A 14,548-nucleotide genomic window follows, 5' to 3' on the forward strand; every position below is an offset into this window, starting at 1 on the left:
TCCGCCCAATATAAACCGCAATCCGTTGCCAAATCACCATAATCAAGTGGCTAACATGATCACCTTGGATAAAGAATACGATTTGAAAGGAACCATTGTCACGATAGGAAATGCTGAGGCCGCAAGAGTCCCACCTCAAAGGACTCTGATAATCACAGTACATTTGAAACCTACGGTAATGGTTCAGATTTACCAACAATAGCCCATTACTGCTACCAGGGACAAAGAGGATCGGGAATACAAAATAGTCCCGTGGACATAGCAGCAGAAGGGGAAAGCCAAGATGACAGTTCCGCAGCAGCCCACGGTATGACCAGGTCAGGGAGGTGCTATGCTCCTGAGGATGCAAACCGAGGGAATCTAGGAAGGGAATAGATTCAGAGAATAAATATAACAGATCCTGAGGTCGCAGAATTCTGGAAGAGGATGTCGACCAAAGAATACTCCGTGGAGGAACAATTGAAGAAAACTCCAGCACAAATATCAATCATGGATTTACTGATAGTTCTGACAGTCAAAAAGATGCCATGATGAAAGTGTTAAGTGGGGTGAGCGTGCCGAGTAACACCACCAGTGAGGCACTGGCAGCAACCATTGGGAAAATGGTCGAAGCAAATATGATCACTTTCCGAAGAGATGAGCTTCCTATCAAAGGCGTGGGACACAACAAATCTATACACATCACTGCCAAATGTGGAGATAAGGTAGTGTCCCGAGTACTAGTTGAAGGAGAATCAGGAGTCAACATCTGCCCGCTCTCTACTCTACGAGAGTTGGGTATCCATCTGAGAGAAGTCAAGGAAAGTCATGTAAGAGTAAGGGCTTTTGATGGGTCGTAGAAGGATGTCATTAGAGAAATTTATTTGGCGCTGCAGATCGGACCAGTTGAAAAGGTTAAGTCCCACGTGACTAACCATCATGGCAAAATCCGGAAAAGCCAGAGGTTCTCCGAGGTTAGAAATGCAATCGATATTCAGGAAACAACCAGTTGCAACTGAAAGGACCGAGACCAAGTTACTGAAACAATCAAGGCCACAAAACCAACCACCATTTCAAACTGACAAATTGTTCTTTGTTTGAAAAAAAATAGGAAAACAGGTGCAATCCAAAAGCAACCTTGCAAGAAGCAGGTGCAACCAAAACGAAATTACGCAAAGGCTAGAAACAGTTTTGCAGCAAGTACTGCAAAAGGGAAGTCTTCTCCAAAATCTTTCTCGCATTTTACTCATTATCTTAAAAAAATATATGAAATTAAAAAGAAAAAAAAATCATATTAGTATAGGGTCTCCAATCCCTAGCTACGTTTTCCAACATAGGGTCTCCACTCCCTAGTTGATAATTTTTAGACATAGGGTCTCCACTTCCTAGTCTCTTTTCCAACATAGGGTCTCCACTCCCTAGTTGATGTTTTTAGACATAGGGTATCCATTCCCTAGTCTGCTTTTCCAACATAGGATATCCACTCCCTAGTTGATGTTTTTAGACATAGAGTCTCCACTCCCTAGTCATTTTTCCAACATAGGGTCTCCACTCCCTAGTTGATGATTTTTAGACATAGAGTCTCCACTCCCTAGTCGCTTTTCCAATATAGGGTCTCCACTCCCTAGTTAATTTTATTTTAGACATAGGGTCTCCACTCCCTACTCGCCTTTTCCAACATAGGGTCTCCACTCCCTAGTTAATTTTATTTTAGACATAGGGTCTCCACTCCCTAGTCTCTTTTCCAACATAGGGTCTCCACTCCCTAGTTGATATTTTTAGACATAGGATCTCCATTCCCTAGTCTGCTTTTCCAACATAAGGTCTCCACTCCCTAGTTGATGTTTTTAGACATAGGGTCTCCACTCCCTAGTCTGCTTTTCCAACATAGGGTCTCCACTCCCTAGTTGATATTTTTAGACATAGGATCTTCACTCCCTAGTCGCTTTTCCAACATAGGCTCTCCACTCAATAGTTGAAGTTATTTTGGACATAGGGTCTCCACTCCCTAGTCGCTTTTCCAACATAGGGTCTTCACTCCCTAGTTGATGATTTTTAGACATAGGGTCTCCACTCCCTAGTCGCTTTTCCAACATAGGGTCTCCACTCCCTAGTTGATGATTTTTAGGCATAAGGTCTCCACTCCCTAGTCATTTTTCCAACATAGGGTCTCCACTCCCTAGTTGATTTTATTTTTAGACATAGGGTCTCCACTCCCTAGTCGCCTTTTCCAACATAGGGTCTCCACTCTCTAGTTGATTTTATTTTAGACATAGGGTCTACACTCCCTAGTCGCTTTTCCAACATAGGGTATCCACTCCCTAGTTGATTGATATTTTAGACATAGGGTCTCCACTCCCTAGTCTCTTTTCCAACATAAGGTCTCCACTCCCTAGTTGATGATTTTCCAACATAGGGTATCCACTCCCTAGTTGATTGATATTTTAGACATACGGTCTCCACTCCCTAGTCTCTTTTCTAACATAGGGTCTCCCTCCCTAGTTGATGATTTTCCAACATAGGGTATCCACTCCCTAGTTGATGATATTTTAGACATAGGGTCTCCACTCCCTAGTCTCTTTTCAAACATAGGGTCTCCACTCCCTAGTTGATGATTTTCCAACATAGGGTCCCCACTCCCTAGTTGATGATTTTTAGACATAGGGTCTCCACTCCCTAGTTTATTTTCCACCATAGGGTCTCCACTCCCTAGTTGATGTTTTTAGACATAGGGTCCCCACTCCCTAGTCGCTTTTGCAACATATGGTCTCCACTCCCTAGTTGATGTTTTTGTAGACATAGGGGCTCCACTCCCTAGTCGTTTTTTCCAACATAGGGTCTCCACTCCCTAGTTGATTTTATTTTTTGACATAGGGTCTCTACTACCTAGTCGCTTTTTCCAACATTGGGTCTCCACTCCCTAGTTGATTTGATCTTAAATGCAGGGCACACCATTCCCCGATATCTTTGCCAATATAGGGTATCCCATTCCCTGGCCACATTTTCCCAACATAAGGTACACCAATCCTTAGTTGAGACATCTTTTTGACAATAAAAGAACACAATCCCAAAAAAAAAAAAACATGACATTTTCAGGGTACACCACTCCCAACCTTTTATTGCTTTCAATAAAGAAGTAGTTTAGAATTTTGTTACAATAACTCACAAAATTTTCCTAGTGCAAACTGGGGCAGAAAAATTTTGTTCGATTGTTTGTTTTGGTGTCTGAGTAGGTTTTACCTCGAGGCACAGGGTTCGAGATGACCAAAAGAAGAAGTCTCAATTCAGAATAAAAGAAAAGAAAAAAGAAAGTGAATCCAAAATGCAAAAGCAATTGAAAAGATGTGGAATGCTAAGACATGACTGAAGCCACGAGCATTGGAGTTCCGGTTTGATTAGAAGAAGCTATAGAACAATGAACTAGAACCTACAGCTAGCGAGCATCAAGGTTTAGATCAGAGTCTGCATGAAGAACCAGTCAAGACTCAAGATCAAGTTTCTGAAGACTCATAGATAGGAATCTTGTAACTAATAATTGATAGGCTTGTTTAGTTTCTTTTTTTATTTTGATATAATAGCAGGACCGCGGACCGGAGCCTCGACGGAGCCTCACTCGACTCCTCAACTCATCATTCCACCATTCTCCTTAAACTACACGCGACCTGATTCCCCTATAACCCGGGATATATAGACTGTCCAAAACCAGGACTCGGTTGTACCCTATCTTTTATTTCTTTTCCTTTTGAATAATGGTTTGGTCAAAAATTAATCACGTGGCTCACCTAGTCCTTGCCTGAAATCTCTTCATGTTTCCAAGCAAAGAGGGGCAGCTGTGAGCACCTAATTTTTGACAATATTTGAATTTTTATCACCTTCTACTATGTAAATATTTTCAGAATTTAATATATTTTTTTTAGCTTTGTTACACTTATATATATATATATATATATATATATAGAGAGAGAGAGAGAGAGAGAAAAAATTATTAATAATTTAAAAGGTCAATTATTACTATTAGTATTACTTTTATTATTATTTTTATCTTTATTTTTAATTAAAAACCAAAAATAAATAAAAATTAATTATTGTTATTATTATTATTTTTTTTAAAAAACAAATTTCGGATGGGAATTAAAAAATAGGAAAAGTAGAAATATAAAATTTAAAAGTAAAAGTAAAAGTAGGAAGCAATTGTTTAATAACAAAAAGTAAAAGAAAGTGGAAAATTAAAAAAATAAAAGTAAAAGAATGTAAAAATTTTAAAAATGAAAAGTAAAATAAATTTGGAATTAAAAAATAAAAGTAAGGGTATCTAATTTTTTATTTTTTTTAAAAAGTAAAAGTAAGTGGGAAATAAAAAAAAAGAAAAGTAAAATAAGTGGAAAATAAAAAAAAGAAAAGTAAAAAAGTGGGATTTTAAATATATTAAAAGTAAAAAAAAGTGAGAAATTAAAAAATAAAAGTAAAGGATAGTGGGGAATTATTTTTTAAAAAAAATAAGAAAAATGGGAAGTGGAAATTCTTTTTAATTAAAAATAAAAAATAAAAAATAAAAAATAAATAAAAATCTGAAAATTTCGAAATATTTTTCTATAAATAGAAGAGAAATGTGATGAAAAAAAGGGAGAGAGAAAGGAAAAAATAGGGAGGAAGGAATTGAGAAAAATTTATTTTTCTTCTTCTAGGATAAGGAAATTTCTATTCGTGTCATTCTTTCTTCGGCTTTCTTTCGAAAAATCCAGCAGCTTCACCACCCCAAAACCACCAGCCCTTGACCACTTTTGAGTCATCATTAATCCCTCCCCCTCCCCCCCCCCCAAAAAAAGCTCCAAAAATAGCCACTAAATCGTTAGTTTTGCAAGGTCAATTGAGGTTGCAAGTTGAGATTTGCCGCTCGAGTTTTCCTTGGTCCGAAGGGTCCAGTTGAGAGCTATTCGATCATTGAGTGGTTGTAATTTAAATCCACAATCATCAATACAAAGGTTCACTTCTCTTTCTATTTTTTTTTCTCATTAATGTTTTGTGTCACTTTGTTTTAATTTAACTTTGAGTATGATATGATCGAGTTCGCATCTGAGTGTGCTAAGATTAATTTGTTCTCATGTTGAGTATTTGTTAAAATTAATTTATTGTCCTTTTTAGTAGTTCATACGGTTAATTTTATTGATGAATATGTATTAATTTATTACTTTTTTTGTTTATTCAATGAAGTAATGGCTTTCCATTTTAGCATGCTTTAGTTTCATTTTGATCTCCTATCTTAGTGACTAAATTGATCCTGCCTGTATCTATCTTTTCCTGCCATAAATTTAGTCTAATTTCAAATATTGGTTAGCAGTAAAATTATAAGAGATTAGGTTGGGCCATGATTGGTGTAACACTTTAATTGAACTTCTCTAGCGTATTTATGGGCTAATTGTTGCACATGACCAAAAACAAATAAACATTCACAAGCTAGCCAACCTTTTCCATAATTAATTTACTTCATTTCCTCCATAACAATATACATACCTCATGACCTTACAATAATGTCAAAATTAGTAATTGAATAATAGTCGAACACCGTAGCTTGATTTAGGCGCGATTAATAATAAATTATTGTGACTATGGGTACGGTTCCTGTGGCATAGTCATGATACGTAAACCCCAATTCAAGTGCGCGTTTCACGCGACTTGACCATAACTTCAAATAATAATAAAAATAAACATGTTGTAAATCGCGGGTGCGTTTCACGTGGCGCGGTTTGCAATGTGTACCAAAACGACAAGTGTGCGACATCGCGACTTGTTCAAATAAATTCCATAAATATTAAAAAGCGGTAAAAGACAAAAATGCACAATGGGTTTAAAACATGTAATAAATCAGATAATTACGCCAAGTATTAATTGTTAAGCGACTGTGCTAAAACCACAGAACTCGGGAGTGCCTCACACCTTCTCCCAGGTTAACAGAATTCCTTACCCGGTCTTCTGTGTTCGCAGACCAAAAATAAGAGTCAAATTTCCTCGATTTGGGATTCTAAAATAAATCGGTGACTTGGGACACCATAAATTATTCCCAGTGGCGACTCTGAATAAATAAATAATCCCATTTCGAAAAAATGTCACTTAAATTAGAAAAACTCCCATATCCCTTATCCCCTCGGAAAAAAGGAGGTGTGACAGTGAGCCATGCCTCTCTAATACTAATTAAGAAGAATACAAACAACTAACCCTTTAAACCTAGTCTAAGTCCTATGGAGCTATCTTAGGTAGATTTTAAGAGGTGCCTAACACCTTCCCCTTAGAAGTACAAGAACCCTTACCCAAATCTCAACGGTTAGTAGACTTATAAAGAATGAGATTTTAGTAGTTAAACAGGTACCCTAGTATACCTATAAATATTATGTGGCGACTCTCTTTTATCAACAACAGAGAAATCACAAGTTGAATCTTGTTTTGACTTGTGCAAAATAGGGTGCAACAACATGGCGACTCTGCTGGGGAATTCACACTTAGGTTCTGACCTTATCGCTTTATATATATATATACTGTCATCACACTTCTTCCTATTGAGTCTTGGTCGTACACTATCACACACAATGGCACGCGAGGGTTGTCTTTTACACCCCTCAAAACCTTCTTTCAAAATTCTTTAGTTTCAGAGAATGGCTTTGTCATGTCAATTGACATAACTTCTCGCAGTTTTCAGTCCAATTCAAAAGTAGGAAACACTCTGCTCTAACAAACATAAGTCATATTGCATAAGCTTTGGGTGAGTCTATCCTTGGAATCGACACATAGTTAGGAAAGACACCTTAATATCAACGGGTCATGCACCCAACGACGTGACTTCTGTGGAAAGACGAACAAACCATGGTGAGACACTTAACGATTCGAAGCAAACACTTATCAAACCCTTCCTTTACCCACTTCAAAAATGGAAATCAACCAAAACATCCCCGAGCTCAATATAGAGATGGGAGCACCGCAAAAGCTGAAGCAATGGTGGAAGAATATCCCCCGAGAACATGGAGACGAGATTCGGACACACCTAAAAGCACTGACCGCTTTGCTAAATGTCCGAGCTGACAAAGTGCTTACTCGCTTGCTGATAGAGTTCTGGGACCCGGCCAAGGTGGTGTTCAAGTTTGCTGATTGTGAGTTAGTGCTGAAATACTAAGGACTCCTCAGAAATACTTTATTGAGTTAATAAGACTTGAGGGCATCCAGCCATACTCGCCCCTACGAGTTCTTAGACAGTTCGGGTTGATCCAGGATGTGCCTCTCTAGACGCGGACAACACTGTATGAGGACGAGTACAACAGACAGATCCCAATACCAAGGATAAGAAGGCTCCAAGAAGAGTGTAATGATCTGGTCACAATGCCAATGGGTCAAAACTCATGGTGCACTCCAGAATATTATGTCTGGATCAATGAAGAAGATGAGCTAGCCTGACGAAGAAGGGAAGGTATAGCCTGGATAGAGGACACAGTGGCAGCTTTGCAAATCTACCATGAGATCCTGTCACACTATCTTGTGACTACCTCCATGCACCTCCAAGTGGTCCTGGGGTCCATTGATCACATGATGCCACCTGCTGAATATGATGACTGAGTAGTCGAGTGTATCCAGATAGAATTCGAGAAAAACCGGAGGAAGACCCAGAGAAAGAATCTGAGTTCGATGACGATGGAGAAGAATTTGAAGAAGATCCCGAGGAAGAACCGGAAAAAGAAAAGGAAATAGGGAATGATTCCGGTGATGGTTACTAGAAGTTGGTTGATTTCCCCCGCTTTTCTTTTTTCCACTTTGTATATTTATCCCTAGTTTTCTTATTTCCCTAGGGGAAAGTTGTTCGAGCCCATGAAATTCTGTGAATGTTGGAAACCATGATGTAACCTCTGCTCCCGCTTATCTCAATCCAAACACTATCAATGAAAATAAAATTTGCTTCGAATCTGAATGTGTCAAATATGATTGTTTGTCAATATTTGCAACTTAGGCCTTCCTCCGGCAAAGAGAGGTCCCACGAATTCTAGGAAAACACGCTTGCCTAAATACGTGAACTAACTGCTCTATGTGACCTGTTCCTTGTATAAATAATGAAATTGACTTTTGCTCTTTTACTTTTTTTCTTTTCTTACTTTATCATTATTCCCCAAAAGAAAAGTTGGTTTGTGTCGACCCAAAATTGGCGGAACCACCATACAACCTAAGATCGAAAGGAAAGATGTCTGCGATAGATAATCCAACTGAACATGCTCTGGCCGATAGCCCGGGGCGATCAGGAGAAAAGGATGCTACAAAGAATAATGAAAATGTGGCCAGGATGGCCTAGGAGATGGAATCTCTAAGGGAGGAAGTGCAACATATCCAGGAACTGGCACATCTGGTCGTGACAACACTCCCACAATCACCTTGTTTTGCTTCTCTAGATTCAATCCCCAACCACTTTCCTTCTACCATTCGCCAGACTAACAACACCCTGACTCTGGTCCCTACCACTCAGATCATATCTCTTGTAACCCCTACAAACCCACCTAAGCCTCTTATCCACACTCCTTACGTACCACATTATGTTCAAACGCCATAAAACCCACCCGCTACCACCAATACAATTCACACCCCTCCTCGTGACGGGGTCACCTTTACCACTCACCAAAACCAGCATATACTCGGGGCACATACCACTGCACATGAGCGATATGTTCCTCTTGTATATGTCATTTCTGAACCCACCTTTACAGCACCTGTCACGGTCAGTGTGCCTTATGAAATTGAATTGTATGTCGAGATGGAAAGGGAAGCTAGGCATAAGTAGGAAGAGTCAGTGTCTGAGCAGTTACAATCCTTGAGGAAACAAATGAAGAACCTCCAAGTCGCTCGGGAGCGAAAGTCTAGACTATGAGGATCTGTGTATCCATCCTAATGTGGATATGCTGGCAAGGTGCAAGTCTCCAAAGTTTGACATCTTTGACGGGACGGGTGATCCCTATGAAAATTTAAGAGCCTATCGTGACAAGTTAGTGGGAGTGGGAAGAAACGAGAAGCTGAGGATGAAGTTGTTCATAAGAAGCCTGACAGGGGAAGCACTTACTTGGTATACTCGACAAGATCTACGGAACTGGAGGACATGGCAGGATATGGCGGAAGATTTCATGAATCGCTTCCGATTCAACACAGAGATCACTCCCGATAGGTTCGCACTGGTAAACCTGCAGAAAAAGCCGTCCGAGTCATTCCAAGAATATGTACGGTGATGGAGATCAGAGGCCGCTAGGGCATAACTTCTGTTGGACGATAGTGAATTGACTAAGTATTTCATCAGGGCCCAAGAAGGGATTTACTTTGAAAAAATGATGGCATGATGGGACATAAATTCCCTGAAGTGGTTAAAAAGGGAGATTTCTTACAAAAAGGTATAAAGTCCGGCAAGGTACAATCTATGGCTACATTGCAAGCAGCTAGTAAAGCAATCCAATCAGGGTCAATAGGTAGTGGAAAGAAGAAAAAAGAAGAGGTATCAGCAGTCATCCCTTATTATCAACCTAACCCACATCATGGAAACACCTCTTATTACCCAAACAACCATTGCCCACCACCACCTGCTTATGCTCCACTCTACAACATATAGCCATATTACAATCTCCAACCTCAATATAACCCGCCTCGAACCCATAACAATCCGAATCCACCACGACTATGTGCTCCTACCAAATCCACCACTCATCAAAATCGACCCACTTATGCACCCCGACCTAGCCCGAATTTTGAAGAGAGAGGTCGCAAAAACTGCACCCTGATTGTTGAACCTCTAGATCAACTGTTTGAAAGATTGAGAAAAGCAGGTTTGATACATCATGTAGAAGGAAGGGTTCCTGAGTATCCCTCAAAGTATTTTGATGCAACCAAAGGGTATGTGTACCATTCAAACGTACCTGGGCATGATACTGAAGATTGTTTCAAGTTGAAACATGAAATTGAGTCATTGATCAAAAGCGGAGCTATTCAGTGCACTCCGGCTCCGCCCAATATAAACCGCAATCCGTTGCCAAATCACCATAATCAAGTGGCTAACATGATCACCTTAGATAAAGAATACGATTTGAAGGGAACCATTGTCACGATAGGAAATGCTGAGGCCGCAAGAGTCCCACCTCAAAGGACTCTGATAATCACAGTACATTTGAAACCTACGGTAATGGTTCAGATTTACCAACAATAGCCCACCACTGCTACTAGGGACGAAGAGGATTGGGAATACAAAATAGTCCCGTGGACATAGCAGCAGAAGGGGAAAGCCAAGATGATAGTTCCGCAGCAGCCCACGGTATGACCAGGTCAGGGAGGTGCTATGCTCCTGAGGATGCAAACCGAGGAAATCTAGGAAGGGAATAGATTCAGAGAATAAATATAACAGATCCTGAGGTCGCAGAATTCTGGAAGAGGATGTCGACCAAAGAATACTCCGTGGAGGAACAATTGAAGAAAACTCCAGCACAAATATCAATCATGGATTTACTGATAGTTCTGACAGTCAAAAAGATGCCATGATGAAAGTGTTAAGTGGGGTGAGCGTGCCGAGCAACACCACCAGTGAGGCACTGGCAGCAACCATTGGGAAAATGGTCGAAGCAAATATGATCACTTTCCGAAGAGATGAGCTTCCTATCAAAGGCGTGGGACACAACAAATCTCTTCACATCACTGCCAAATGTGGAGATAAGGTAGTGTCCCGAGTACTAGTTGAAGGAGAATCAAGAGTCAACATCTGCCCGCTCTCTACTCTACGAGAGTTGGGTATCCACCTGAGAGAAGTCAAGGAAAGTCATGTAAGAGTAAGGGCTTTTGATGGGTCGTAGAAGGATGTCATTAGAGAAATTTATTTGGCGCTGCAGATCGGACCAGTTGAGTTTCCCATACTATTCCAAGTGATAGATATTTCCTTTTCATACAACTTACTGCTAGGAAGACCCTGGATACACATGGCAGGGGCCGTCCTATCTACCCTACACCAGTGCATGAAATTTGAGTGGGGTTGTCAAGAGATCGTAGTCCACGGTGAATGGAGCCAGTAAGCTTATCTGGAACATTCATAGAAGGACTAGACAAGGTTTATTTCCATGCAGTTGAGATCATGCAGACCACCAAAATAGAAGAGACTGAGCAAAACTTGGGAATGCAGTCCCATATATATCAAAGATGGCCATGAGGGAAATGATAAAATATGGATACAGACCAGGAACCGGGCTGGGAGCCCGATCAGATGGGATAACATAATCGATTGAGCTAAATGGGCAGAAAGGAAGAGCCGGCATAAGGTATCAATCTCCGACTGGGAAGACTTGTACCGGTAGCTCCGGGAAAAAGGCTTTTGTGCCAGAGCATGTTTTGGGTATGGGCCAGAGCTCAGCCCAGAGGACGATATCGTCGATGGTATGGGAAGGTTGTTCGTGACCATGATTGAGGAATCATGTGAAGGAATCAATATCAATACACCGACCATTTAGAATGCCGAACCAGGAGAGGACCTGTGGAATTAGACCGCCAGCCCGTCTTTGGTTCTCCTGGAGTCTTGGTAGTGTGGAATTGTAAAATTGTTGAAAAATAAATGCACAGTCAATTGAGGCCTGAACCGTGTCTGTACCTTTTTGTCATTTGCCTCTTTGAACGCTCAGACGTTCCTCTTTGGATGAGATAAAAGAATTACTTTCTTAAAATTATTGCAACTTCATTTATCGCTTCATTTATACTTAGTTTTTCTTTTCATTAATCAAAATGATAAAAACCCGTATTCCAAAATTGTGACATGTAACAAAACCCTCGAGCTAAATGATCCAAATTATGAGGAATACGACGAGAGTAAGATGCCAGATAATCTCCCACAAGAAATTGAACAACTGGAAAGCCAAAAAAAGCCTAATCTTGAAGAGACAGAGGTGGTCAACCTCGGAAGCCAGGAAGACGTAAAAGAAACCCAAATCAGCATCCATCTAGAAGCAAAGTTGAAGGAAGAATTGGTTGAGCTCCTCCGACAATGCATCGATGTGTTCGCATGGTCATATGATGACATGCCTGGGTTAAGTACTAATATCGTTTCGCATCGATTGCCTACTGATTCTGCTAGACCACTAGTCAAACAAAAACCCAAAAAATTCATGCGTGACCTGAGTTTGAGGATAAAGAAGAAGTAACCAAGCAGATAGAGGTGAATGTAGTGAGGGTCACCAATTATCTCACTTGGTTGGCAAATATCATCCTAGTACCCAAGAAAGATGGGAAGATCAGGATATGTGTGGATTATCGAGATCTCTACAAAGCCATCCCGAAGGACGATTTCCCTTTACCAAACATTCATATCCTCATCGACAGCTGCGTGAAACATGAACTGTAGTCGTTCGTGGATTGTTTCATCGGGTACCACCAGATCCTGATGCATGAAGAAAATGGAAAACAAATAGCCTTCACTACACCTTGGGGAGTTTACTGCTACAGAGTCATGCCCTTCGGTCTAAAAAATGCAGATGCTACTTACATGAGGGTTATGGCGACCCTCTTTCATGACATGATTCACAAAGAGATCGAGGTATATGTGGATGGCGTCATCACCAAGTCTCGAAAAAGTTCAGAACATTTGGACGATTTGAAGAAATTTTTTGAACGTTTGCGAAGGTATAACTTGAAGTTGAACCCTGCAAAATGCGCGTTCAGAGTCCCTGCTAGAAAATATTTAGGTTTCATCGTAAGCAGAAAAGGGATAAAGTTGGATCCTTCAAAGATCAAAGCCATTCAAGAGTTGCTATCGCCCAATAGTAAGAAAGATGTGATGAGTTTCCTGGGTAGATTGAATTACTTCAGTCGTTTCATAGCCCAGTCTACAGTAATTTGTGAACCTATCTTCAAGCTGCTAAAAAAAGGATGATGCCACAAAGTGGACAGAAGAGTGTCAGAAAAACTTTAACCGAATTAAGGAGTATTTGTCAAATCCACCGGTGTTGATTCCCCCCGAGCCCGAGAAGCCACCGTTGCTGTACTCGTCGGTCTTGGATAACGCATTTGGATGTGTGTTGGGACAACAGGATGAAACCGGAAGAAATGAGCAGACCATCTACTACTTAAGAAAGAAGTTCACACCATGCGAGGCCAAATACACTTTGATAGAGCGCACTTGCTGTGCTTTGACTTGGATCACCCAGAAATTGAGGCATTACATGTCAGCATACACCACGCATTTGATATCTTGGCTCGACACGCTCAAGTATATCTTTCAGAAGCTGATACCTATCGAAAAGTTAGCTAAATGGCAGATTCTTCTTAGCGAATTTCACATTTTGTACATAACACAAAAGGCTATCAAAGGACAAGCTTTAGCCCACCACCTTGTAGAGAATCCAGTGGACAAGGATTATGAACCACTCACTATGCACTTTCCCGATGAGGAGGTGTTGTTCGCCGGAGAAGATATCACAGAGTCATACCCTTGATGGAGAATATTTTTCGACGGAGCAACGAATTTCAAAGGAGTAGGAATAAGGGCAGTTATAATTTCGGAATCAGGACAACACTATCCAGCATCAGTAAAGATAAGGTTCCCTTGCACCAATAATATAGCCGAGTACAAAGCATGCATCCTTGGAATCAGGATGACAGTTGACATGAACATCAAAGAGCTTTTGGTCATAGGGATTCTGATCTATTGATACATCAAGTCCAAGGGGAGTGGTCTACCAAGAACGTCAAGATCCTTCCATACCTGCACTGTGTAAAAGATTTATGCAAGAAGTTCACAAAGATTGAGTTCAAGCATGTTCCCAAGATCCAAAACGAGTTTGCTGGCGCTCTTGCAACCCTATCATCCATGATTCAGCATCCAGATAAGAATTATATCTACCTTATCGAGGTAGAGATCAGGGATCAACATGCATACTATTTTCATTTAGACGAAGAGACAGACGGTAAACCATGGTACCACGACATCAAGAGGTTCCTCGAAACAATAGAATACCCGGAGAGTGCTACTAATAGTCAAAAGCGAGCGCTCAGGAGTTTGGAAAATCACTTTTTCCTAAATGGGGATGCCCTGTATAGGAGGACCCCAGACTTGGGTTTGTTGAGATGTGTGGATGTCGTTGAAGAAACCAGACTATTAGAAGGGATACATGTAGGAACGTGCAAACCCCACTTGAACAGTTTCACCTTAGCCAAGAAGATCTTGAGAGCCGGATACTTTTGGATGACCATGGAAATCGATAGTATCCGCTACGTGTAGAAGTGTCACCAGTGCCATATCCACGGGGATTTCATCCGGGTTTCGCCTAATGAGCTAAATGTAATGGGTTCGCGTTGGTCGTTTGCCGCTTGGGTCATGCACTTGATTGGATATAGAGCCTGCCGCATCAAACGGGCATCGTTTCATCTTGGTAGCCATTGACTATTGTTGACACTCAATTTTGACCATCCGTATTTAAAAATTAAATTCTGCAGGCTTCCTTGTAAAAAATGATAAAATGTAGTGTTTTGCACATTTTTTAATTGTAATGCAATTTATTGATAATTATTCCCATTTTTACAAAATACAGAAATT

At 40.5% G+C, this 14,548-nt stretch overlaps 1 protein-coding gene across 1 annotated transcript; it reads left to right on the top strand.

Moving 5' to 3' along the window:
* The first annotated feature begins 11,831 nt into the window (after nucleotides 1–11,831).
* On the top strand, nucleotides 11,832–12,158 carry LOC138892576 (uncharacterized). The gene has a single exon (XM_070176313.1). The coding sequence runs from the start codon at nucleotides 11,832–11,834 to the stop codon at nucleotides 12,156–12,158; it is 327 nt and encodes a 108-aa protein (XP_070032414.1).
* Nucleotides 12,159–14,548: the final 2,390 nt, after the last annotated feature.

Source organism: Nicotiana tomentosiformis, chromosome 5 (assembly GCF_000390325.3).
Source record: "Nicotiana tomentosiformis chromosome 5, ASM39032v3, whole genome shotgun sequence".
NCBI classification, from domain to species: Eukaryota; Viridiplantae; Streptophyta; class Magnoliopsida; order Solanales; family Solanaceae; genus Nicotiana; species Nicotiana tomentosiformis.